We start from the raw sequence: 27,594 nt of genomic DNA, 5'->3' as shown, positions 1-27,594 counted from the left end.
TGCTGATCAGAAAATTTGAGTAAAGTTGTTATTTTCATAAAAAATGTCAAACTGTTTGTTTTTAATAGTAGAAAAGATGCACTGGAGGATGTATCTTTTTACTTGAGCTTCTGCGTTTTTTTATTTAAAAAAAATCACTGTATAAAATAATGCACCAGTTTTACAGTAATAGACTGTTGCCTGCTTAACACAAGTTTTTTTTCCCCATCATCCCTCCTCTGTTTTACTGAGTATGCAGAGGCATGCACGCAGCTTCTCCTTCACTAAAGTGACCTTTTCTGAGTTGTTGTTTTCAGAAGTGAATAAGCCCCAGCTGCCAGTTGGTTAAAGGTATACGGTACAGGAGAAGTGAAATGAAGGAGAATTCCCAAAAGAACAATTTCCTGAGATCAGACAGCATCACTTTATCACCATGTGTTAAAACTAAAATACACGCCCACATCAGACAGAGTTGGGAAGACAAAAAAGCATCACAGTCTTTCATTTGTGTACCTCGACTTCTGTTTTTTTTCTGAGATATTTTTTTTCTTTTCAAAGTCACTTTATTATTTGTTGTTAAGCCTCCAATTTTGAAGGCCGAAAAAAAAAAAAACTGGGATGATAACATTTTTACCAATATATCATTCAAATTCAAAATACCTTTAATAATTCCTGACTATACTTGAAAAGTGTTCTGAAATTGAGTACACTAAGTGATAATGAGTTTCAGTTATTTTGTCAGTCTTCCTGCAACTGTTTCAGAGTTTTCTACAGTATGGGCTTGTGTTTTTCATTTAAAAAATTCTTCACACGTCCTCCATTGGGCAGAGGTCAGAGCACCAGGCCATCCAGTTCAGTGCCCAAAACCTCCTTTTTTTTAAATCGCTCATGCCTTTGTTATATGTGTATAAGGTGGTTTTTCATTGTAATGTTGAAAAATCCATCGACATCCCTTCATTCTCTATATTATCCCAACCTGGGGTTATATGTAAACATGTATACATGGTGTTATGCAACCATGAGGGAAGTATGAAATAGTTATAATACACTTATATGTAAGCAAGTACTTCATGACCGTATGCTGTAATGTAATATCAGTAGCAATCTGCTGAGAAATTTTGTTTATAATCTATCATTTTCTTTCTTGTGTTTGCTTGCTTCAGCATGTATCAGAACTGCGCTTTGATGGGTTTTCACTGCGCTTTCCTGTGCATCAGATATCGGAGTCTAATTTCTTGCAAGGTCCATACACCAATACAGACCACACATTACACTCTGAGGTAAGTTCTGAGTTCATTACCATCTCTCAAAACCCACTTTTTCACTCACGGCTGCACTTACCGGTAACTTCAAAGTAAACCTAAAGGAAAACGTTTGTTCTAATCGGACTGAACCATCAGTTTTTTTCACTTTTTTGTTGAAGTAGTCGTAATATTCCTTGGTTTGTTATTTCTGATGGAGATTTGTTCCCTATGCCAGCAGCAGCTGCCCAACAGTAGCTAACAGTCTTCTGCCAGAGCGCTGCAGGGCCTGCACCTAATAGACGCGTCATCAGTGACGGCATCTTGTATTGAGAAATGTCACGCAGTTTAAAGTTTTGCAGCTTGGAGAAGCAAAAGCCTATAATGAAGTTATCTATCCATTAGATAGGGTTTGATTGACAGAATGAGCTGGATGAGTAGAGGTATTTTATGTTATTTTAAATTGAGTTGCCCTCAACTGGTTCCATCATATAATAATTTCTGGTCATTTGAAGGAGATGAGGTCATAAAGTGAACTTTTAGTTTGCAAAAAAAGGGCTGATCTGCAAAATATAAGGAATTGGCATTCAGTTATTCACAGGTTATGAAGTATTTTTTTTATTTTGTCAATAAGTATGTTGGACTACTAATTTATGACGAAGTCCCTCTAAAAAACGTTTGTGGTTTGGGGTGCATTATCTCGACAGGGGGGCGGGGGGGACTTCACTAATAAAACCAAGTTGAACTTAGTGATTTTCAACATCGTCATATTATATTGTTTAGCCAAAAATAGATGCATTACCTCTTCGCTATCCATCCTGCAAACGGCCACTGAAAACAGAAAAGTAGTTTTGAAAGTCCGTCCCGTCTTATTTCATTCACTATCAAAACAAATGCACGCGACGGGGACAGGAGTTTTCCGGCAGTACGCGCTGGTGCTCATGGGGAATGAAGTGTTCTTTCTGGTAAAGCACTACCGCTTTTGTCCAAAGGACCCGCCAAACTCAACAAAAGCTGAAAGTTACATTGTGCTGCTTTAAGTCAAAATACACACTTGTATTTTTTTAACAGATGAAAATGAAAAGTATCTGTTCAGTATTTGTTTTAGTATGTAGTTTTAGTAGGAGCTATCCTTATGTGAGCTTGGTAACTTGAGTATTTAGTTGAATTAGTGTTAGTCCAGATTCACCTTTATACCTGTATATACATATCACACTCAATCCCTCCACATCCTAATGGTGCCATCAGACATGTATCTTCATCTCTCACTGGAGTAGTTTGCAGCCAAGTGTGAAACCGTGAGAATGAGAATCAACACCTCCAAATCTGAGACCATGGGTGTTAGTCAAAAAAGGGTCGAACACCTCCTCTTGGTCAGGTGTGAGGCAATCCCTCAAGTGGAGGAGTGAGGAAAGAATGGAACATTGTCAGGTAGGTCTAAATAGTGTCTGCAGTTCTGCAAACTCTGGACCGATCTGTCGTTGTGATGAATTGATAGAAAACGCTACAGTGTCTGTCTCCTGGTCACTTTATGTCAGTCTAATGATCCAAATGAGTGATTTATATTTCTTGGCTGGTCCGGAAATGCATTTTTGTCCTCCTGGATCCGAGTGGATGCATGGATTGATGGATGGTTGTCTAGCAGTAGACTTGTTACTGTTGTTGAATCAAATGATCAGTTTATCAAGTTATTGGCTGATCCCTAAATGTAAATTTTGTAACATAAGTTACTTTTACACATTAGGTTAGGACAGTGTCTGGCAAATCATGTTCTGAGATTGTTGGGAACAGCCAGTTCAGAGTCTCTGTGTGAGTTGAGCAGTCACTACAGTCTGGAGTGGCGGATGTGGCCTGAGGCTATTTGGCACTGACTATTTTTGCTTTGATATCGGTACTAAATGTACCTGCAATATTGGCAAATGAGTTGAATGCAATAAAAAGGCAAGCAGAGCGGAGGATGAACCAGCAAACAGTCAGGAGTCACATCCATTTACAGTGATTACATGGGACAATTACCCGCTGCACTCACACATTGTCCATTGTACATTGCATGCATTTTAGACAAGGTAGCCTGTAGGTCTGCTCCATGTCTGTGGAAAATTGTGCCCTCACATACACCTCTTATGGGCAATCTTTAGGCTGCAGGGCATGTATTAAAATGGTTCTGTGTTTATTGTAGTTGTTATTTTGAGAACAGTTAGGGCTGTTTTTCCTGGAAAAAGGAATTATAATAGTTTTACTACTTCTTAAGTTTGTGTTTACCAACCTTTAATTTTACCACTACAACAGTCAACAGCTCAAAAACAAGTGGTTTCTGTTCCGTTAAGGCGTATTGATTTGAACCACTATTGTAATACAGTAGTTTTAATCTATATATGTGTGCTTTTCTTTGGAAAACATGAACTAAGGCTGTACGTGAGTTGGAAGTTGTCTTTTAACAATATTCAATCATGCAGAAATGCTACTTTGTGAATTACAGTTAATTTTTTCAGTTATTATATCGCATAATATACTGGTCTAACAGATTTTCTTATTTATAATAAACACAATTATAAAAGGTCACAGAAGCAGCTCTTAAGGATTTACAACCTGATATACACTGCATAGACACATGGGTGGCTGCTAAGAGTGTTAATCGGTTTGACAATAAAGACAGTTATTTAAAAATAGACATTAAGAACAAAAGGAATCGCGTGCGTGCGTGCGTGCGTGCGTGCGTGCGTGCGTGCGTGCGTGCGTGCGTGCGTGCGTGCGTGCGTGCCTGCGTGCGTGCGTGCGTGCGTAATCTCATCATACTCTTTTATAGAGAAGCAGATGGTGATGATTCTTTTGGCATATAAAAAGAAAAGCACAGAAAAACAAAACACAACAGCAAAACTATTACTCTCTGTAAGATGACTTGCACTCCAGCACACCCATACACAATACAATCTATTTTGAGGCAAAAATGATTCTGTCCTTACCGTCACGGGCAACTGACATAATGTTAATGAACTTCCACACACAGATATGGAGGTCATACTGAGGTGTGGAACACGGGGTGAAAGTAGAAATACACCTGTGAAAGTCGTTTCCTACATACAACTCACCCCATCTCAGATGACAAAACATATGTTGTCAGTAAACTTAAACCATATTAAAGGGAAGTGGAAAAAAAACTGGACAGGAAACGTAGTGATATTAGAGATGAACAAAATCGTGAAGTCACCAGCTTGTAAACCAGAAAATGTGCTGGAATGAGACTCCTGTCTGTAGCAGCTAAGCTTTTAAAACAAAATGTACATGTATAGTAAATACACAGGACATGTTTTAAACAGTTTGTGTAAACCTTGTGAATTTTCTGTGGTTTTTATGAAAGGTTACTCTGCGCAACACAAACTAACCATGAGCCGATGTCTATGCATGTGCATGCGCTTGTATGCTTCGATGAACATAGAATATATGTACATAAAAACCCAGAACAATCAGTCACATAGCTAGTAATTACAACTTGATTCTGTCATCCTCACATTTAATCATGCACAAGTGTTTTGATCAAAGGGACATGATGTTCAAATTTCATGCAAAGTGTTCTTTTAAGTGGTTGTAAGTAATGAGGACAGTAAAACGTTTGAAATCATAATGATCCCCGTGCATTAGCAAGAGTCTCCTGACATAGACGGAAAAGTAATGAATGTTCCTCACTTTCTCCACAAACTCAATTTTTTTATCATAAGCCCATCTTATCTGAATTTTTAATAGGTTGACACTAAATAAACTCTTTAAAAAATCATGGCATTTAATTAAATTATAATATTGGTAAATTATCTATTAAACTACATTGTGTGTTAGTTTTATTTCTGATTTATTTATGATCTATTTATTCTTTAGATAAAGAGGACATCTACAGAATGTAGATGTCTTCTTTGAATATGCAGAGAATATGCCTAACTTCAAACTAAATGACAGCAGTTTTCTCTGAATGTTTTGCCTTTTAAAGTATTTATTATATTATTTATTGGTTGAAAACTAACAAATGGATCATTTTAGCTTGCCAGCCAACATCAGTATTTAAGTATTGGAAAAGTTCACAATGCAGCCTGTGAAAGAAGAAGAAGAAGAAGGAAAAAAAAAACAATCTTCCAAATGATGAGTTTCTAAATGATTTTTTTTTTTTTTTATAATTCAGCCATCTGTATTTGATAATTGAAGCTATCACTGAAGCTTTTACATGTACATTGTAATCAATGGGTAATCTTGTCTTTGGTTCAGACATTTAGTGGAAAAGAAAAAAAACAACAAAAAAGCAGGTTAATTGTTTAAAAACCAATTGCTCGTTGTACTGCTTGAGGAACAAAAATATTTATCACGTCCTCATCTTTCCTCGCTTAGACTCTTGTGTGGGTCATTTTGCTGATACGTGCACTGATGGTCCAAATCCAGAGCAAGTGTTATATTGAATAACACCATTCCATCTCTCATCACGTATCTTGCTCAAGGAAGTCCATAAGCAGATGGATTTCCAAATCCTGCTGGTACATCACCAACTAATTAGATAAAAAAAAAAATGATTATCCTTTTTTTAAATGCAGTTCTGTGGGTTCATTTTTCCTATTCCTTTTATTGTCATCCATTCTATCTTTTTTTACTTCCCTAACTGTTCTGTTTTTTTTCCCAGGTATATCATTACTACTCATCAGTTTTAGACTTGGTTCAGGTGGTGAATCTGTCAGACCTCCCCAGCTTTCTGATGTCCAGCACCCAGTTTGAACTGTATCCTCATCTCGGTTTATGTCTATGGCACAAAAACTGATTTGTTTCTGTTTATCACTTACAACAGCTAAATCTGTGATTTGGTGAAAAATGTTCAGCTGTGGTGCTGATTGCTTGTTTCACTTATGCCATGTCTTTCACCACATAGAAAACGCATGATTAACATCTTAAATGGGTTAACATTTTAATTTTAACTGGGAGGGGTCTATTTTTGTGTGTTTTATATTGATACCATATTGTATAAAATCACGTGCAAAGTCCTTTGTTACAATAGTGCAATAAAACATGTACATTTTACCAAGTAATATAAACATTTCAGTTTTTAAATTCAGTTACTTTGGCAAACATTTTCTACCTCTAAGGACGATAACGCCCATTTATTAATATTGCATTGCTCCTTCACAACAAACAAACAGTGGCCTATCTGGGGAGTCGATGAGGTCTAAACTTCTCTTGGACCAGTTGAAGTCACTGCGTGGAAAGGTATTTGTCCTTGGCTTTGCCCTTACGCACACAAGTATCTCTTGGTTCCAATTAACTAAATGGATTAAATGCTTTCAAACATTTCAAGAGAATCTGTTACAGATTCTTGATGAGGTCAATCATGCATGTCATTTAAGGACCTGTGTGTTTCCAGGTTGGAGCTTTGTTCAGCCTTTCCTGCATAGTCACTCCCGTTGCCCAGCCTTCTGCCGGCCAACTCAGTTCACAGCGCTGGAAGGAATCCCTATCCAGAAATCCAAAGTGTTTACTTGGTAACAGTATGCATTTTCAAACTTTTGTCACTGTTGCTGTCGCTGGCAGCAACCGAGATGCGACATGTTGGTATAGCGAACTGTTTACAGCTACGCTGACGTGATGTGCAATTTTATTAGGAATGCAGACATAGTGGTATGAAATCAATGTGGGAAAGACAAACTATAAAGACAAACAAAAAGCAAAATGATGCAGATTAGTGGGTAATATTTAGATTTGGTCGGTGCAGCAAGAATTAAATACATTGCACGTTTCAATGCTCAAATAATAGGGGAGGTGAAATTACCTTTTCAACAAAATAGAATGAAAACCATTCTCAGAGCACTGTACAACCTTGTAAAACAACAAAATTGTTCGTCTAGTTTGGATTAACTCAATTTGCCATTTTTGTTCTCCCTGCATCATCCTGCAGTGCCTGATGTTGAGGTGAAAGGTGAGAGTGCTGTCTACCTCCTGTTGGTCCAGGGCTCAGACGATGATGAGTCTGGAGCCTGCAGGGTCCAGATGATTCACTCAACGAGTCAGATTAATGGAGCAGCTGCTATGGCAACCATCTCTAGCTTGCTAAGAGCAAAACCTCTGTCATCAGGTATATCATTTGCTAATGGCTGTATCTATTTCTGTATTTATTACTCTCACTGTAGAGAATTTGCCTCACTGTTGTTGTATAATATAGATGTTTTCAAAATCTAGTAGTGTTTTTCCCCCTTTAAACAAACTTTAATTTTTAAACATACATTTTGGCAAGCTTGAAGCATTAGAAGTGCATTGAATCAGCTGATAGCAGTTTGTTGTAGTCCCATGTGTTAATGTATCTTTTAGTGTAGCATACCTAGTAAAAAATGGCTTGTAATTTATTTAGATTAATTGAGAGAACTTTGTCATAGTGCCAGTAGAGAGTTTTGTATGTCAGCTGAATAAGTCCTTGGTATAATAAGTGACTTCCAGTTTCAGATGTTGCACCACAATGCACCTAACACAGCTTTGCCTCCCAGTGTGCCTTCCTCCTCAACTCTCCCATGTCCTAATTAATAGGGGTGTTTCATAATTTCAAAACCCCAGTTGCACTATGATTAAATTTAAAGATCATGTTGTCACTATTTGCAGCTTTGCGAATATCTTGTGGTAATTTGTTATCTTCCATGTCATGGAGAAAAGCCCCTTCGTTTCATAGCTCCTTTGGAATGGAAGTCCCTCTGGCTTCATTTACAGAGGTTGAGGGTTTCCAGTGCTCATCCTGCTTGCCTGTACTGCAAAAACTTAGTTTTCAATGCTGCTGGCAATTCTGACTCTATGGGGTTATATGACTGTCTTTAATCAAGGGGCTAGTTTTTGGGGATTTGAGAGCATCAGTCTGTGTTTTGATGTACAGATTCTGTACTGCTCTCTCAAAACACTTTGCTCAACTCAGAAAGTCCCTGCATGCGTGCGGAAACGTTATTTTCATCCACAGAACTGCTGCCCTGCTCTCAAATCCAGGGCTGCTCACACAAACCTCCCTCTTTGCAGTTTCAGCCCCTCCCCTTTGCTCTCAGGTGTTTTCCACTCACTTGCAAAACTTGTCCACACGGGTTTGACTCAACTCTCTTGGATTGTTGTGGAATAACAGTGTCAAAATTCCCCCAGCCAATAGAAAACCACATTTGATTCTGACTGATAAAATCGTCACATGTTTTTTCTAGTGTGCCGATGGTGCGCTTGTTTTATTCAGAGACTTCGCCCACAAAAGGCTTCAGTTATTTCATCCCAAAATTATTCATAATTTTGCATTCAACATTTTTTCTTTGACTTCATGAGTTGTTAAACTATTCATTCAATCAGTTTTTCTGGTAAAATAACAAATACTTTTTAATAAAATGAACATGGACCGATAGATTATTAAAGATTATTGGCTTCCTGTTGCACTGATGGAGGAGAAAATTACATCATCTCTGGGCGGGGCTCATTTTACTGTCTTGGATCGTATCGGTGAAGAACCTCAACTAGGTTTAAGATTTTAACAGTAGCATTGAGAACGTATTCAGCAATTCTGTTTAATTGTGTTGTAGTTTTGAGGAAGTTGAGGATGAACCTTAAAGTAGCATAAATTGGAAAAATGGAAAAAATGGAAACTGATTTTTCCTGATTTCTAAATCAACAGGGGTCTCATGTACAAAGAGTGCATGAATTTCATTGTGAATCCTTGCGTGGAAATCTTGCATACACACACAAAAAAAAAATTCAGTGTTCAAATGAATAGTGTGTGGACTTGGTCGTATGCACAGTTTTGAACATCACAACCAATGTGAAATTGAACGTAGATGCGGGAGCACGACACTCCTCCCTGTCTCCTCCCTCAAGTAGATCAATTTGAATATGATAATGAGGATATATTCCATGAAAAACCACACATCCAAACAAAGAATTTGCAAAAGCAACTGAAAAAATTAAGAAAACCTTGACCGTGAGCTGGAGACACTCCTGTCAGAAGTTGAGGACAGGAAAAATTATTTATTTGATGGCATTTCCTCCGATTTAAGCTGTAAAATGAAACAAAGAATTGCATTATTGGTATCGCTTTGTGCTGCATTCTCTGAAGAGTTGTGGATTTATTATGTTCCTATGGGTTTGTGAATGTTCAGTGTTCAATGTTATGTTCAGCGTTAGTGCATCATTACGCTCCTTTTTTTTCCTTGTTTGTATTTTTTTGCTTGAAAAACTTATACCAGTTATACTGTACATGTAAATTCTACCAGTTATACTGTAGATGTTTAAGACTTAAGTTAATATTTTTCTCACTTTATCTACATTAAATTCTAAGTGAACTGTCTCACGGTTCATATAAAAACAAACCCATAAATGGAGCGTACAATACCACTAATTGTATGTGTGATACTATAGTCTGTCTCATAACGGAGTTGTATTCATTCAACAGAGTCATTTTCAGACTCCGTGTGAATAATTTCAAGATGCATCATGAGCTGGTCAATGTTTGAAATTTCAAACAATACTAATTTACTTGTAATACCTTCAGGGTTTAACAAACACAAACTTCTATAATCCATATTTTACTACATTACAATGAAGTTTAGTTTAGTTGCTAAAAACACAAGCAGAAGATACCAATACAAACCTTTTCTTGAACCTGGGTCCTCCAAACCCAAACCCACCTTTGTAAGCTACCCCTCTCCTTGGTACCATTTGGTACCGCCACTGAGCTGTAGAGGGCTCAAGTTCTGCACTGTTGCTTTAAAGTCAAAGAAAAAACGTGGAATGCAAAATTATAAATGATTTCATTTGGGTGCAACGGGAAGCCAGTAATCTTTGATCAATGTTTGTTTAAATAAAATGTATTTATTTTACTAGAAAAATTTGACTTAATTAGTTGTTTAAGAACTCTTGAAGTCAAAAGAAAATGTTGAACGCAAAATTATAAATATGTTTTGGAAGAAATAACTGAAGCCTTCTATAGGAGGAATCTGTGAAATGATGGTACCCATGGCGCTCTAGAAAATAGATGTGATGATTTTATTGGTCAGGATCAAATGTTCTTTTCTATTGGCTGGAGGAATTTTGACACTGTTATTCCACAATAATCCAAGAGAATCCAAGTCAAACCCCTGAGGACAAGTTTTGCGAGCGAGCGGAAAAAAACCTGAGAGCAGAGGGGGGGGGGGGGGGGGGGGGGGGGGGGGCTGAGACTGCAGAGAGGGAGGTTTGTGTGAGTAGCTGTGGATTTGAGAGCAGGACAGCAGTTCTGAGGATGAAAATAACATTTCTTCTTGCAAGCAGGGACTTGGAGTTTGAGCAGAGTTTTGAGAGCAGTACAGGATCTGAAAGTGAAAATACAGACCGATGCTCTCAAATCTAAAAAGTATGCTCTTGAATAAAGACATTAATATACCCCCATATATTCCAGCCATTTAATTTTATTAAGCACAATTTTTCCTGTTTTTTGTTGTTTTTTTTGTCTTCCTCTGTTCCTCTTCTGTTTTTTTCTTTCCAGTCATCCTCTTTTCATTTACTGTTTTTTTTATTTATTTAATTTTAATTTCCATGTACTAAACAGTCATATTAGCACTGTTAGTAATGTCATTTTCATTGACATTAAAGTAAGAAAAAGATTTAAGAAATGCTGGATTGAAAGAGAGGTAGGAGGGTAGTGAGAAATGCAGTGAAAGCATAGATTGTTGATTGTGGTGTGGGCTTCTCTTGTTTATTTAGTTCCACAAACTAAAATAATTTTTCCTTTTTAAAATCCTTAGTTTCTCCTTGGCTTTTTATAATATTCAGAACCTGCTATGATGTTTGCTCCAAAAAGGACTTGTTGTCATTTAACATTTAATGCAACCTTCACAAGTCTTCTTTTACTTGAGATACTTTAAAAAGATGCCTTAACTTTCTCAATGACACTGCAGATTTTTTATTGAAATGAGTCTTAAAATATACATGAGGATTGTTGCACCTGAAACAAATTGTGAATCAAAGTGCCTATTTGCATCTTGTTCCGGACAGATGTTTCTGAGAAAAGTTTTTCTGTGAAGGATTCACAAATTGAATCCATCATATGTTGTACATGTGTTGTAATGGAGTGCTAATCTGGCTTTAGTTGTTTTGCTTGTTTTCTGAATCTTTTAACTTAAGATATTTTAAAATGAAATGTTGCATATGCTAAAGTTATAAAGTCATTACTTTGGGTCACACAAATATGATTTGTCCACTTTCATGTCCTGTTGATTGTTTTTTTAAGCTGTTGAGTTTGTCAAGATACTGTAGGTTCTTGATGGGACTTATTGAACAGGACCATCAAACAAATGTTCTTTCAAAATATTTCCAAAATCTGGTAACGTCTAAGCCACCCTTTTAGTCACCTTCTATAACTTACATCTAATCACATGTCCTTTTTTCATTCTCTGTTTATATCTCTTTGATCAGGAGTTGAATGCAAAATCCTCCGTCCTCTGCCATGTATCCAAGGAGACCACCTGCTGCAAAGAGAAAGAAAGGTGGCCCAGGTTCAGACACTGGTACTCAAAGAATATCTTAGTGAGTACAAGATTTGAATAGCTGTACACTGAACCCAGGAAAAAAACTATTTGACATTCACTTAATGACGTAATCTGTACTTTTTTTTTTTTTTTTTTTTTTTTTTTTTTTTTTAAAGTGGACCGTTTGCTACTCTATGATCCACTCCTGAATGCATGTCTGTTCTTAAATATGACTAAATGCTGTTTTGACTTGTCATATTGAATGTGAGAAATGAATGCTGTGTGAATTAGGGAGATTGTTTTTCACTGGCATTTTGGAAAGTGACCAGGGTTGTCAATCATGTATAAAGCCAACATGTTAATTTGCTGTCAAGTTATATAAAGTGGCTGTGAAGTTGAATTGTTAAATGGACTGCATTTATATTGTGCTTTTCTAGTCTTGTCATTTGCACAAGTCTTGACATGTACACAAATATCCATGCAGAACTTCTTGATCTAAACAGATATTTTTAACTTGTCCAGTGCTTTTTTGTTTTTTTATGTAACATGCAAACATACAGAACGATGAATGCATCATGGGAAATGTGGAGTTTCGTGTCACGTGTGGAGTAGCCAGGTCACGGATCGACAGATCGACCTTCTGATTGGCTGATTCATCCATAGCTACTTTTTTTTTACAGTAGCACACATAACTTCCCCTTGGAAGGCAAAGATACTGAAATAAGCTGAGCGGAACCATATCAAAGGAAGTTCAATGCAATTTTTGTTGCATTTGGGCAATAGCAGTGAGGGTATACTTTTGAAATAGTCATGACTAGAATGTAGAATCCTGACAGACAAAAAGCTTTACCTCACCTGACTTTATTCAGATTTAGTATTATATTGGGCCTGGGCTTGCCCAGGTTAGTTGGAAAAGTTTATAAGTACTTGGGAAAGTTTTTCTGGTTATTATTGTGTGTGAGAGAGTTGTGAACAATCACAGAGAGAGTTGTGAACAATCACAGGTCTCTTGCATTGCAATCACTCTATGTTTCTGCATGTGTTTGTCAACAACTTGATTTAAAATTCTCTTTCTATTTCACTGGATGTTTAACTCTCAACTGTTAAAGCTCAGAAGCCCAATTATGCCTCTGTTATTGTGTTTAACATGTCCAATAGTTTTCTGCGTGATGAACCTTTTTGATGAAGATACTTTTTGATCTGAACATTTTTCTTCTGGTAGAAGAGTTTCAGTTTAATTAAACTCTTTAAAATGTAAAGCTTAATGCTGTTTTATTGCAAAAATGTATAAAAGGCATTCACGTATCATTTGATCTGCCCACTAAAGCTTTTAATTTAAACCAATTTGGAATATGTAGCATCAAAACAAAAGCAAAATTCTTCCATCACTTTTAAGTTTGTCAGTGAGCTGTAAACAAAATCTAACACATTGCCAAAATGACTGCCTCTTTGTGTGTGTGCGGGCGCTACCAGGACTGAAAGAGGAAGCTTCAGCCTCAAATTCAACACTCACCAATGAGCTGAAGGCCGTTCTGAATCAGGCCAGGGAGCAGTATCTGAAGATGGTCAACTCCACTCTGCCCACTGCTGCCACCTGTCTGACAAAGGAGCAGGCTCCAAAACACACAGGTACTATGGACTACCGGTGGGGCAAGACTGAACAACATTCAGCATAGGTTGCTCTGATGTTCAGATTACACAACCTGCTGTCTTGTAATTGGGAATCGTAATGTCTTTTTGGCGTTTGTCCCATCACTGATCAACGACAGTAGATCATGCACCAATTCATCTAACAATAACTCCATCACTCTGTGACTCTCTTTGGTCTCCACACCGTGCGTTGTCCATAAACATTGTTATGGAAGAACCTCTTAATACCTCTGTATAAAATGTTTTTTCCACTAGGTGAATCCCTGGACTGAAACTGATTGCATTACCAAGTTAGCAAGAATAAGACTTGAGAGATGAGCCAGATTTCAGTAGATTTAATTAAGCAGTTGCATGCAAATGAGTCAGAAAATACATAAGCTGTCTCGATGCAGAAATGACACAGAACAAAGGATGCATAATGATTTTTAAAACACAAGTGATGATTCATCCTTACGATTCTGATAAACAGATCTTTGTAGAGTCAGAGCAAATCTTTAGGAACAAAGTATCAGTCTGCTTACTCTGTACCCAGGCCAAGACTAAATGCTCATCACTGTAGATTTGGTTTAATCAAACTGGCCAAGGCTAAATTACGGAAGAATATTAGGGGCAGGCAGGAGAAAAATAAAAATAATATTTTAGAGGAGGAAGATTTTTTTTTTCATTATGCACTATGAACATTTTTTCGAAACGTCGAGAAAAAAGTCGAAATGTCGAAATGTCGAGATAAATGTTGAAGTACAATTTCGACAAAAAAGTCGAAATGTGAGAAACAAGTCAAAATTTCATGAATATAGTTGAAGAACATGGTTCAGAATACAAGAATTGGCTTTACAAATAACAGATTGATTTGAAACACATATCACACATATGCAGTTGCATAACGTTAGTTAGTTAGTTAGTTAGTTAGTTAGTTAGTTAGTTAGTTAGTTAGTTACGGCTGCTGCCTGCATAGCTGTCAGTCGCTCTCCTAACTGGATTTGATGGACCAGAGGAGACATTTCGACTTTATTCACAAAATTGTATTTCAACTTTATTCTCGAAATTTCGACTTTATTCACGAAATTTCAACTTTATTTTTGAAATTGTATTTCAACATTAATCTCGACATTTCGACTTTTTTCTCGAAGTGCACAAAAAAAATCTTCCCCTCTCAAATATTTTTTCTCCTGCCCGGCCCTAATACTCTTCCGTACTAAATTTTCCATCACAATTATGTAAATAAAACATGTTTTTTTATTTTACAAGAAATCACTAGAGAAGAAATTAGCAAGGCCAGCTACAGCATTTTTGCCATGATCTCTTGTAAAAGCAAGTGAAATGGAAAAAGTCGCTTTTGCTGCTGTGTGTTTATTGAATGTTGTACGTCTCTCCCATCCTTTGTTGGTTTCCCATCCTCATGGTGACTTCAGACCACGCCCTCTCCTTGTGGCTATCTCAGATGTGGAATCACTGATGGATTAAATGTCCCTCAATGATGCAGTTTTAATCCCTATATGTATTCATATTAGAGGACCAATCTGTAGATTTGATTCATGCTTATGTGAGGAGCATTGGTTTTTAAGGAGAAAAAGCAATTGGTGTAAGTTCATGGTATGCCTGCTCTTTCAAAGATTTTATTTACAGTTCAGTTCTGCATTCTTTAAATTAAAGCTTGGCTGCCTGAAAACTGAGTATATTACAGTTTAAGTCAAATTCAACCTTTGAAGGTCAGGAAAAGCATGATATGGGACCTTATATTTTGCATGCTACATATCTGTGTGGCAGCAGAGAGGGCTGCTTCTGCTTCTGTTAAACTGGATTGGTACTTTTAGATTTGTGACGAAATAGGCAGCTTTTGCATTTGTTGACGGTGGTTTACGCAACATGAGTAGCTGACTTGTATGGACTGAGCTTCCTGTCCAATACTAGATAGTTGTCAATTATAGACGAGTAATTGTTTTAACTCCAGAATTCTCCTTTAAGACGGAGACTAAAAACATGTTTTCCCTCTCGTCGACTTTTTCCTCAGTCACAAAACACAACACACACACTTTGAACCTCTTTAAGTTTACCACATTAAATGCCATTGGGACATAACCATGGGACATGGTACATTTAATGACACAGATTATAAATATTCTACACAAAGTTTATCAAACAGTACCATTTGAATCTTGCTTATTCTTTATTAATCCCTGCTCCATGTGAGGAAAAATATATCTTTTTTACAAATTTTACCAACATGCCATAAATTATTGCACCGTAGCACATTATCATTCACAACATGTCCTCTGAAAGGATGACACTTGGCACAAACAGCTAATGATTTGCAAGTAAATTGTTAGCAATAAAACAAATGACAGCCCACAGCCACAGCAAAATGTGCACAATGAGGGCAGCACTTGTTCTAATAATATAGCTTTGGGGCTAATTGACCCACATGTCAAGCAGTTTTTAAGTCAGAAATGCTGTGACATTATTTGGAAATTATGTTTGGAGTGTCTGCACAACATTGTTCATCATTATGCTTATAATTATCTGGCATTGACTCAGCATGTGTGACAGCATTAACATAAACTGCAATGGACCGGCACCTTCATCCACAAAACTGCCTCTCGTTCAGTTGATCAAAACAGCCCCCAGCAGGTTTTTATGTTACTGTGTCTGTTATCAGTTTCCAATTTGGTATCATTTACATGCATTTAGCTGTCCCGCAAAGTAAGTGTTTGGATGGTGAACACATGCATAGACGAGCAGTCTGAAGTGCAGAGTGGCTTATTTCCCAGTCTGTAATCCTTGCTCAACCTCTCTTCTGAAGATGGCAATCTATCAGGTCTGTGTCTCAGTTGCTTGCAGGTGTGACCAGTTTTGTTTAAGATGACAAACCACTTCCTGAGTGTGTTTAGTCTCTTCATACACAAAATCATCCATCCTCAGGCAATAACTGCGCATGAAACACCCCTGTCACATGTAAATCTGTTCTGTTCAGACTTATCATATTTATGTCTTAATCGATGTTAACAAAGTCTCATCCGAACACGAGAAAACACGATTTTGTGATTTTTTTTTTTAGGTGCTTTGATTAATCTGCCCAGAGTGCTGTCTGCCATGGGTTCAGTGTGTTGATCTAGTGAAAGTGAAAGATCAGATATCTTTTCCAATCCATCATGCAAAGACCTGGTGCTTACATTATAGAGTGTTGTCCGTGTGTGCACGGTAGTTGGGTTTGTTTATGTTGCAACAGCTGTTGCTGCTTAAAAATGCGTTTGATCTGCAGGAGGAATTTCTCCCTTTCTAACATTTAATGCCAACTGTATAATGTCTTAGTCATTCTTTTGGGCAGAAGCAACTGTATTTCCTGTAATGACATGTGAATGCTCATCCATCAGGATATGAAAATGATGGATATCTCCCGCTGCTTTTCTCAAGTCATCTGCTTTTTGACTAAACACAAACACCACAGCAGCACCTGAAGTTGAGGTTTGATTTAGATTCAAGGCATGTTGCAGCCTAAAAACTGAAGTCCTATGCTCACACACAACTGTTGTCTTGAGATAAGAGTTTACTTATATCTTCAGTGTATTTTTTGCTTCTGTTGTTGAATTCAAATGTGATTCTTCTTCTGACTGCAGTTTTTGGGAATTTCCCTAATTAATGTTTTGACTGAGACAATACATATTTTTTTCCCCAACTTGCACATCTGACTCAACATATTGCATTTAAAATACTTCATGCTACCCTAAATGCCCTTAGTAAAAAACCTTGCCAAAGGGAATTGTAATTTAATTCTAAAGAAAACAATCTTGTCGAAGGGAATTGTAATTTAAAAGATACAACTTTGACATCCTTTTTGTTTCATTTCAGGTTTTCAGACCTTTACCCACCAAACATCTGAATGGCCTGAAAGAAGTGTCCTCCACAACATAGAAAATGTGCAGAGGAGACGACAGAAGAGAAGGTAAACAGGGTTGTTTTTCTTTGGCCAATTTCAATGTAATTGTATACCATGTTTCAGGTTTGTTTTGTCATTTGTTTACTATTCTTCTTTGTTTTTCCTTTGTGTGTCTCTGTGTGTATTAGAATTGGTATGTCAGGTCCAGGCTCTAGTGACAGCCTGCTGGGTCCCAAAGACAGCCAGAGGGGCTCCTCTGCTTTACTTGATGCTAAAGAACTTCTGAAACACTTCACATCTGATGGCTTGCCCTGCGGGGATTTGCAACCTCTGGCTGTCAACAGAGGGTAGGTTCAGTCATCAGTTTTCAGATAGCATCTTCCTGGCTTGATGAACTGTTTTCCAGAGAGAGTGACAGATGAAGCTTTTAAATCAGCCCCCTCTAAAGGCAGACAGATAATTTTTTTAGATTAACAAATGAGCACATATACTTTATCTCAGTAAATAGCACATCTGGGATGAATCTGAATGACAAAAATGTAACAACCTTGTAATTAGGAATTGATTATAATCACTAGCCATACACAGCATGCTTAGAAGCTAATAGAGCAAGACTTTTGAAAAAAACAGGGAATGACTCAATAAGTGCCTAAGCCAGTTCTGTCAGATGTAATTCTTTGTGTTTTTTATTTTGATCATGTTGTTTAATTAAGAAAATATGACATGAAGAAACAAGACACTATTCTTTATCATTGTCTCTCATCTCTGCTCTGTCTTCTTACATTCTTGTTCTGTCCAGTAATAATGTCTTTCAGTTGTCACCAAATCTGTCTCCTGGAAGAGTCAGCCGGATGCCCTTCAGCAAGGCTTCAGCCTCTCATTATCATGGCATAGAGTATGTTTCTAAAAAAATATATATGTAAACCTTTAAAGCAGCACAATGTAACTTTCAGCTTATGTTGAGTTTGGCGGCTCCTTTGGACAAAAGCTGTAGTGCTTTACCAGTAGTGTGGAAGGGTTCCTACCATCCACCTCCAAGTTACATAGTGCCAGTGAAGGCGATACAGACCCCTCAGACCATGACAGAGGTGTCATGAAACCTGTTGAAGGTTGATGTACCATCACAATGACTCTGGAAATATGATATTATGGTAGAAAAGTTACATAGTGCTGCTTTAATGTTCAATATTTTTTACCACAAGCAGCTATGAAATGCAGTCTGAACAAATTCATATTTATCCACCTTTTTTTTAAATACTTTTTCAACATTTCTTTATAATTTCTCCATATATTTGTTCACGCAGGTTCTGTCTGGATGACCAACGGTCACTAGAGCGGGACCAGGCTTTTGTACGGCTTCAGTCCCGTCTGATTCGCTATGAAACCCAGACCACTTGTTCCAAGGAGCCCTCTGCCCTCCCGTTTGCCCTCAGCCCTGCCCCTTCACCTGCTCTGGTGTCAGAACCAGGAAGTGTTCCTGATGGAGAGACTCTGCAGAACAATGACGTTGCACGGCTCAAACGTAGATCCAGGGAAACGGACATAGTTGGAGGTTTTCCTCGCAAGAGGTATCATCACACCTTTACCTCCATGTCAGCTGCATGAATGTGAATGAATGAAGAAAACACCCAGATGAGCCTGATCTTGGAAATGAAATATCTAAACTTTGGTGTTTGTGATTTTAACTGTGCGTTTTAATCTATTTTTTTCCAAATAATCCAGGTTGGTAAAGTCGGAGAGCAACGACTCCCTTTGTTCACAGAGCAGCGGCAGCAGCGGCACACATCCCACTATTAGGTCTTTACGGCAACAACCGAGCAGATCCCAGTCCACCTCGTCCTCCACAGGCTCCTCGTCAGCCACAAGACAGGCATCAGGTAGAATAAAACAAGTCACACTTTGAATGTAAACCTGGAGAAGAGACCAGTGACCTTGTAGTTTACTAGTTGTTTGGACCAGTTTCTTTATTATCTCCAATACAGTGGAACAAATCTGGTCATTACTGCGTAGATTTAATGAGTAAGCTGTAAGAAAACACAGCTCATTGAAATCCGCAGTCTAGTTGCTGGTTATGGAAAGCTCTACGAGGCATAGTTGGGGGAAAAAGCAAAAAAAAGAAAGAAGATTAAATCCTTTTCAGTAACATTGGTTCCTATTTACTCAAGAATAGACTTAACGGGGTGGATCTTAATACTCATGTGGATGTTTATTTATTTGGCTTTGAGTGATCACTAAATTGCAGACTTAATATTTGGTTAGGCTTTTAAGGAAGACATTCAAAAACAAACACAACATGAAATAAAAATGCAGGGGAAGTCAAAGGTATAACATATTGTGTGCTTTATAAATGGGTGTACAGTATACTTTAATACTTTTTAATATTAGTTCATAAATTTGTCAGTACGTTCACATGCACTTAAAGGAGCATGAGGCAGGATTTATGAAAAAAAATCGTATACGTTTTAAGTTTTCTAGTAATAATGTCAGATGAAGCGTTCCAAACCCAAAAGAATGAGCCCTCTAGTGTATCTCTCCGTTGCCTTGAACAGGCTGTGTGCTGCAAAATGTGCTGCAATTCGGGGTCCGAATTTCCCGCGCTGGGCTGCGGATGTGACGTCACATGACGCTGCATGCACGTTCTCCCCGTTCTCCCGTGCCGGCTTCACTGTTGGCTGCAGTACCCCCAACGGCCGTCGTGGTGAAGGGTGGCGCTAGAGAGTCTCATTTCTTTAAAGGAGCCTCATGCTCCTTTCAAGAAAGCCAAATTATTGCCATAGTCCGAATGATACCGAAGTTCTAAAAGCCATGTATACACCTTAGCCGGGCTGTAGTCGAACTGAACTGGAGTTCTTGAAATCGAGCTATTAGAGCCAGATAATGCAGTTCTAAATCAAAGTATTCTGGCATGTACAGTATACGCAAACCGTGGTTCACCGAGCTATTGACTGGCCTAGGACTCCCCTTTCTGGAAGTGACGAGACTGCGGAAGCGGGAATAACAGTCACAGAATCACAACAACACAGTGTCAGAAGAAGAGGAAGACTTCGTGTGCATTTTAAGTGCAACACGATCAGACTTAATATGTACGAAATGTACAGCGCTACTGCATCGTTGGCGTCCATATCTTCGTATGCTGTCCTCATCCTACGTCTCTTCAAATCTGCCACGTTTACTAAATGTTGTAACTAACCGGAAGAATGCAAACGCGAAAGGATGTGTAGCGCCACCTAGCGTTGCAGAGTCAAACACACCTTACTCAAAAATGTGATTCTCTTCCCGCGCATGTTTTCTCAGATTTCTCGGAAACTCCGGATAAATCCTTAGCTGGATTGTTGCCAATACCCTGATTTAGACGTGCATGTAACCATACTGCATGTTTCAACAAGGATCTAGAAGCTTTAACATTCAACATTTATCACATTCAGGTGTAACAAAGCTAAAAGGAGAGTCAAAGATGCCAGAAATGCAGCCTGCACACATTCACTTGCGGGAGATCTGTCTGAACTGTGTAGGTTGACTTTTAGAGCTTGTAACAAGTTAGAACCTGATTTAAGTGACTATTTCATCAGTTTTTGGATCTACATCTAAAACATCCACAACAGCGGTACTCTAGGACCAGGGTTGGGACACACTGTTCTACTGTTATTCTTTCACTTCTATGTTGAATGCAACACCTGTAGTAGTCCAGCTGTCTTGCCTCAATGCTAATGTCCTGACGTGACCTCCCAGGTTTGGTGGCTCTCTGTTCTGACAAACCTAAATCACAGCAGCAGAAGACACAGGAAGGAAACGCTGAGGACAAGCCTCCCAAAGAGTCACGATCACAGAAACACAACAGGGTGAGTGCTGTACACATCTTCGTCTTTTTGTTGCTGTTGTTAATATTTATGCAGATAGCACATTTATGCCTTAAAGATAAATACAACAACAAATCAAACTATAATAATTCTAACAGTGGTTTTCATCGCATCATGGCGAGTTTTATTGTTTGAGCACACTAAATTGTCTGCTGCTAGTGTGGTGATCTTTGAATTAAAATACTACTTTCTATAAGAATAAATTAGTAAATAAATAAGATGGAGAATAAAATGAAAAGCCAAAGAATATGAACAGCAACAACCACAACAACATTAGTAATGTGCTCAGTTTTTTGTCATGAAAAATTGATTGACACAGATTTAAAATGATGTTTCAGCTGCCATTAGCTGACCAGCTAAATCTTCACTATTTATGTCTAAACAGATTGGTCTACTGACCTATTGCAGTAACTTTATAAGAAACCATTGGTTCCCAGCATGCTATTTGTGTAGGCACTTCTCTGAATGAACACTTGAAAACAAATGTGATCCCGCCATTACATTTTTCATATTGACATTCCCCTCACCATCCACAGTGTCTCATCTTTTTGATGTTCAGACTTTGTTCAAAATTCTGGACCAGCAGTAGCCTTTTGATCTCATGTTGTTGCATTTACGATATGAGATGCCGTTCCACCCACCCAGACTTGGCTATGTAAAATAAAAAATAAAAAAAATGTATCAAGCCATTAATGAAAAAGCGGCACAAACATCCCAATAAACTCCACTTTGATGAATGAAACTGAGCACGTACAAGTCATATCCCTGTGTTAATATTGAACAGTAATAAATATAGTTCCTAGTTGCACTGAAACATTGTTTTTAGTTTGTTTAGTTTTCTGAAGACATACTCTTTTGGTCACCACCAACCCTATACACATAGTGGCAGATGGACACACACATACACACACACACACACACACACGCACACATACACACACAGTCTTTCCACTAAAGATGAGAGCTGTGCAAGAGCTCGAGCAGTGATAAATATTTTATATTTTGGATGTTCATTGTGAATGTGTGGGGTGCACTCTGAGGTTGTGGCAGATCCACTTTAACAGCTATTATATCACCTACTGCCTGCACCCGCAGCCAGTCAAGTTTTCTCCCTCATCTTTCACACACATGTAGGAACCCACATGCACACACACACACACACACACACACACACACACACACACACACACACACACACACACACACACACACACACACACACACACACACACACACACACACACACAGATCTGCATGCTTTCTTATTTCCCACATGCAGCGCACTATCTGCATTCTGGCCTTGATTTGTTGCGGTTTGAGATTACTGTGCAAGCACAGTTATCATTCAAACCCAAATATTCAGAAATAATGATAACACTTTATTCAAGACAGAGAATAAAATCATCCTCTTCTAGTCCTTCACAGTCTCAAAGGCACTAATGATTCCTGACAATTATTTATGACATTTTCTTAGAACTGTTGCCATGACGAGATTAAAGGCGGCTTTATTTATTTCAGGAATGTGTTTTCCCTGTTGACTCTACCGATGAAATACATGCAAGCTTGTGTTGTGAGTGTAAAGGCGTGCATTTACGTACAAGGACGTCCCCTAAAGTAAAGACTCTTTGACATTCATTCTCTTTTAAACAAGAAGCTGCGCTAAAATTAGTTTCTGTGAACCAGGTAAGCATTAGGTGGTTAGGGAATAAACAGAACTGCATTTTATGTTTTCACAGTGGATGTGTGCGTCTGTTTTTTTTTTTTTTGTGTCCTCAGATGCTGCAGGAGGTTGTAACTAAAACACTCAAACACCATGGGATCACTGTTGAGCATGAGTGCTTTGAGGCCTGCAGCAAAAGGCTGTTTGATATCTCCAAATTCTACCTTAAGGTTTGTCTTTTACTACCCTCTCACAGCCATTGCTTATCTTTTGACTTTTTATATATTCATTTTAAATTTGGTGTATGCTGTAACATGTCTGTATAAAATTGTATTACCGTAATTTATTTGGTGTAGATATGTAGATAACCCTGATATGTGAAGCTATTTGAGGGTGTTTTCACTTCTTCATCCATTTTCCATTGACTCTTGCAATTTTAAGTCAGATGTTAAAGCTGTTATTTTATGATGTAATTACAATATATAGGCAAAACTTAACTTACAAATGTATGGTCAGTATTTATATTGTTTACTTTATGTTTTTCTTACACAACTTATGTCCTAGTATGTGGCACATTTTTTTTCTTGAAAAATGATGAAAACATTGTATCCAATTAATTTTGAAAGACAGCTTTTTGATTTGATCTGCTGCTGGGAGGGCCAGATCTGCTGTGATTGGTTGCTTTACTGTCAGACAAACTGATGACACGTTTGGCAGTCAACAATCCAAATTGTCATGAGTCATAAGTGAACTGAGTTTGCTTGTTCTTGATTTTCTTTGCCAAAACAAGTTTCAAAAGTCTCAGACTTGTGATCTGCATACCCTTTGTTGAAAATGCGAGAGGGTACAGCAGCTCTTTTTACTCCCCCCAAAAAAACTTTGTTAGAAGCAACTAAAAATGGGGAAAAGCTGTAATTTTAAAGGAAATCAACTTCAACATTATCAAAGATGCCATAGAAAAGCTGCAAATATGCAGCAGTTTCTTTTCTTGCCAGCACTACTTCTGTATGGAGTATATTCAATGACAGAATATTATGTATTGTAAAACTTTATAAATTACCCCATAAGCTATTCACACTTTGTAGATAAAGCCACTGGACAAATATTATTTTTCTGAAATGCAGGGATGTTAAGTTACTATCAAAATAAAAGCTGGAGAAATTTGAGTTTTTTCTTTTAGCATAATTTATATGGAATGGTGTCTAATGTGTATTGTGTTGTAACATGACTATTGGTGGACATATAAAGACTGGAAGTCTCCATGACATCAGTTTTTAAAGAGAACATGCAGAAGCTTTGTTTAGCTTTGTGAGTTGCTTAATCCAACGGTAAAGCTTAAGCATTCTAGTAAAAGTGAACGTCTTAACAGAATTTCCGATGTTATCACACATCACCGCTATTTGTCATTGGCTTGAGTACTCTTTTGTTGTCAGTGCTGTTTTTAAGAGTTGGCCAGGACTACATGCAGCGGGAGTTGATATGGGTCCCACATGCACCTGTGCCAAGTGTAAATAAACTGAGCGGAAAAACAAATAAAAAATAAACCTATTCATAGGAAGGTTTTTTTTTCATTTTATTTTCGACTATGTGTAGTATGGTAGAGATACAAACAGAAAATACAGTCTTGAGTCTTGATATTTGCAGTATATCAATCAATCGGCTGGCGGATTATTGGCATTTTTTAATACTCAACATCAGTCACAGAAAAGCCAGGATTGATAGACCTAAAGGCCTGTTGATTTTTAGATTTGCGTTTGATGAATGATTTGGCTGGAACAAGTTCAGTTACGCCTCCGCAAATATTCAGGCTTTCATTTTTTTGTGTGAACTCAGGATTTGCAGACGTCCCGGGGTTTGCATGACGAGATGAAGAAGGCTGCCAACATCAACGTGAAGCAGGTAATTCCACCAAAGACCAGCTACTCTACTTGCTTTAGTTTTCATAAATCCCTTCTTGCTTTACTAATCATCTTTTCCACTGTAGGTCATTGACTGGGTGCTGGAGAAGACCTCAAAGAAAGGAAGATGATAATGAGCGGGTCTGCGTAGGTCTTTTGATATAATTGAAGAGGTTTTGCCTCAAAGAGCATCTCCAGTTATATTTTAACACATTCATGAGAGTGTTTGATGTTTTAAGCCTTTCTGATTGGTTTTAAATGGTTAGATTAAGCCCATTTTAATTAACTAAATCCTTTTTTTTTTCTTTTTTAATTTGTTTTCTTCTCTGGGAGATCATATGGCAACCTATGCTTGTTAAGCTGCGGTTTTGTGCTCATCCAACCTTACATATATCCATTGTTGTAGAGATTTGAAACACACAACTCGACATAGTACAAGCTGCTCCAGCTGCAGGTGCTGGAGGTCACAGAGGATTAGATTTTGTCATCAAGCTGCAGTCTTCTTTCTCTTTTTAGCAGTTTCATACATGATTTAAAATTTGGCTCTGTGTTTTTGTTTCTAAATTCATCCATGTTTAATTGCTTCATGTTTGTACATATTTTATCTTTGTGTTTTGTAGTTGTTTCCCCGTAAGATAATAAATGTATTGGATCGTATTTGTTGAACAGCTCAGTGTGTGCAAGGGCAGTGCGTCTGCATGAAAAAGATATGAATTCACGTGTGCAAGAAATATGCATTATATTATCACAGCTGACAGCTGACAACCCAGAACAACAAATTCATGCCAAATGCAAAGAACATTGATACGCTGTCACTCATACATGTCTTTGTGAAGATGGTTGTTCCAAGGTTGGTATTTGATACCAAAAAAATGAATAACCGAAATAGAAATAACTGAAGAACATTTGGTAAAAGGCAAATTTCAAAATAAACTAACAGTAAAGTTGCAGCACAAAGGAACTTTTGCAACTTGGAGTTCAGTAAGTCCCCCTGTAGATGCAGAGGTTGTCATTTTTACAAAACTATCCAAGGGTTTTTCTCTGGTTTGGTCACGGTATCGATTGCTCTCCTGTCATCACTTTTTTGAGTCATCATATTTTTTAGCTTCTGCTATGATGTTCATAGTGCAGTAAGCGATACACAGTTGTTGCGAGAGAAGACCATGGCCGAGGCGTAGTAGTGAAGTAGTGTAGGAGAGAAGAGTGAGATAACACTTCCTTCACATGAAACTGAACATTATTTTAATATGAAAAGGCCTGTTTGCTGCTTCAAAGTCTGTATAAATATATTATAACCTGCAGAAGAGTTCAGTTTTACTTCTGAAAATTGATTAAAATGCCTCCAGTAGCATTTATGTCAGATCCAGTGTATTTTACTGTTTTCCAGGATATATATATATTTAAATATATGTGTATGTGTGTTCTTTCTTCCTTTTTGTTCAAATTCTATTTAGTTGTATTTTTTGGGGTGTTCTGGTTTTGTTGCACATTGCTCCTCAGTGGACAACAGGCAGTCGTGCCATTTTATTTTACTAGTGGGACATGTTGAATAATAGTTTTAATTTTTTTTCTTTTACACTATCACAAGTAGAATTAATGTACTTGTGCTTGTCATTATTAATTTAAGAACTGATTCCATAATGTCTCAACGAAGGGGAACATCTTTAATAGTAAATAACTGTTAAAAGAGCCCTGTTTTTTTATATCCTTATGTGTTTATTCTAAAGTCCAGAATTTGCTGCATAGTTAGTTCCAGTTGTGAAACCTGTCAACAGTTTAAAGGTCAACCCTAAACAAAACTGCTGGCGAATGACTCTTTGTTAAATTTCTGCTGTTTCTTCCTGATCAGCTGATACCTGTGGATCAACATTAGCTGTGTCACCACAGGGATTCTGGGTTAAAGCAGCAAAGGGCGTGTAAATAGAGCCTGACCTGTTTAGCTGTTTAGTTTGTGGGAATGGCTCTGTGATGATAATACAAGCGTCTATCCGCACGTACTGCTTGTATTGCAGTATACCAACAAAACAAATAGAGCTGTTCACACTTTAACTCCTACATCTGCGTCAGACCAGATCCTTGAAAGAAAATGACCAGAAAAGGAAAACACTCTGCTGGTGAAGAGGAGGAGACACTTATCACCGGTCCTTGGCTGAAGGTGGTAAGAGAAAGAACCAGGATTATTAAAATGTATTTTAAAATGTATTTTTTTCCACCTTGTGCAAGCAAGATGTACTGTACACATTTAATTAAAATAAAGACACATTTTTGCAAGTTTAAAGAAGACAGAACAGACTACAGTTTAAGGATTTTTGCAGAACAACAAGCTACAAATCTACAGGATCTAATACCCAACTACTTTTGCCTTTTCAGTTTTTCATTCTTAATTTGGTTTTATGTCAGGTGGCTGAATGATTTACAGAAATGTTCTTTTGGCACCTTAAATGAGTGCACCAAAGATTAAGTGAGTTGCCCATCTGTTGCTGCAAGATGTAAAATGCATGTTATTAATGGCCCAGGGATGTACTTGTTCCAACAGCATGAAGATGAAAGCAAAGCGGAAGGATGCAAGAAACTTACTGGGGAAGATTTGGAGCTAGAGAGGGAGAAGGGAGGCCTTTTCCCTTCTAAGCTGTTTTAGTAGAGTGAATTATTAAAGTTTCCCTATATGTTAAGGTGTTTGATGTGTCCCTGATGGCTTTTCTTGAACTCAATCATAAAGGTGTGTCCCTTTTTAAAACAACAAAAAACAATATACTAGTGCATTTATCTTTAAATTCTATATTGCACACTTCAGTAGACTGTTATACAGGCCTGAACTGATGTAACTTTAGTGATGTCCACATATTAAATGCAGGCAAATCATGTTTATTAGAAAAGGTAAAGTTGAAAAAAAAAAAAAAAAAAAAGGTAAAGTTGAGATTTCGTGGCAAGGAATTCTGGAAATTTGTCAGGATGTTTCA

At 37.6% G+C, this 27,594-nt stretch overlaps 1 protein-coding gene across 2 annotated transcripts in view; it reads left to right on the top strand.

The window, feature by feature from the left end:
• The window catches only part of mtbp (MDM2 binding protein), a 35,543-nt gene extending 9,657 nt beyond the window's left edge, over positions 1 to 25,886 (top strand). The window contains exons 8-23 of one of the 2 annotated variants that reach the window (XM_061718288.1): positions 1,197 to 1,259; positions 5,878 to 5,972; positions 6,389 to 6,455; positions 6,610 to 6,727; positions 7,141 to 7,317; positions 11,643 to 11,753; positions 13,169 to 13,324; positions 17,192 to 17,285; positions 17,408 to 17,566; positions 18,019 to 18,114; positions 18,524 to 18,787; positions 18,942 to 19,096; positions 20,949 to 21,058; positions 22,853 to 22,966; positions 24,570 to 24,635; positions 24,721 to 25,886. In XM_061718288.1, coding sequence (XP_061574272.1) covers positions 1,197 to 1,259; positions 5,878 to 5,972; positions 6,389 to 6,455; positions 6,610 to 6,727; positions 7,141 to 7,317; positions 11,643 to 11,753; positions 13,169 to 13,324; positions 17,192 to 17,285; positions 17,408 to 17,566; positions 18,019 to 18,114; positions 18,524 to 18,787; positions 18,942 to 19,096; positions 20,949 to 21,058; positions 22,853 to 22,966; positions 24,570 to 24,635; positions 24,721 to 24,765 — 1,890 coding nt within the window. In that variant the 3' untranslated portion in view covers positions 24,766 to 25,886. Of the gene's footprint in view, positions 1 to 1,142; positions 1,260 to 5,877; positions 5,973 to 6,388; positions 6,456 to 6,609; positions 6,728 to 7,140; positions 7,318 to 11,642; positions 11,754 to 13,168; positions 13,325 to 17,191; positions 17,286 to 17,407; positions 17,567 to 18,018; positions 18,115 to 18,523; positions 18,788 to 18,941; positions 19,097 to 20,948; positions 21,059 to 22,852; positions 22,967 to 24,569; positions 24,636 to 24,720 lie in introns of both variants that reach the window. The other variant, XM_061718287.1, reaches the window with a different exon arrangement.
• The last annotated feature ends 1,708 nt before the right edge of the window (positions 25,887 to 27,594 follow it).

The sequence above is a fragment of the Cololabis saira genome, chromosome 3, assembly GCF_033807715.1.
Source record: "Cololabis saira isolate AMF1-May2022 chromosome 3, fColSai1.1, whole genome shotgun sequence".
NCBI lineage: Eukaryota > Metazoa > Chordata > Actinopteri > Beloniformes > Belonidae > Cololabis > Cololabis saira.
Note: the sequence above shows the minus strand (reverse complement) of the source record. Positions and strands in the feature narration are given on the sequence as shown.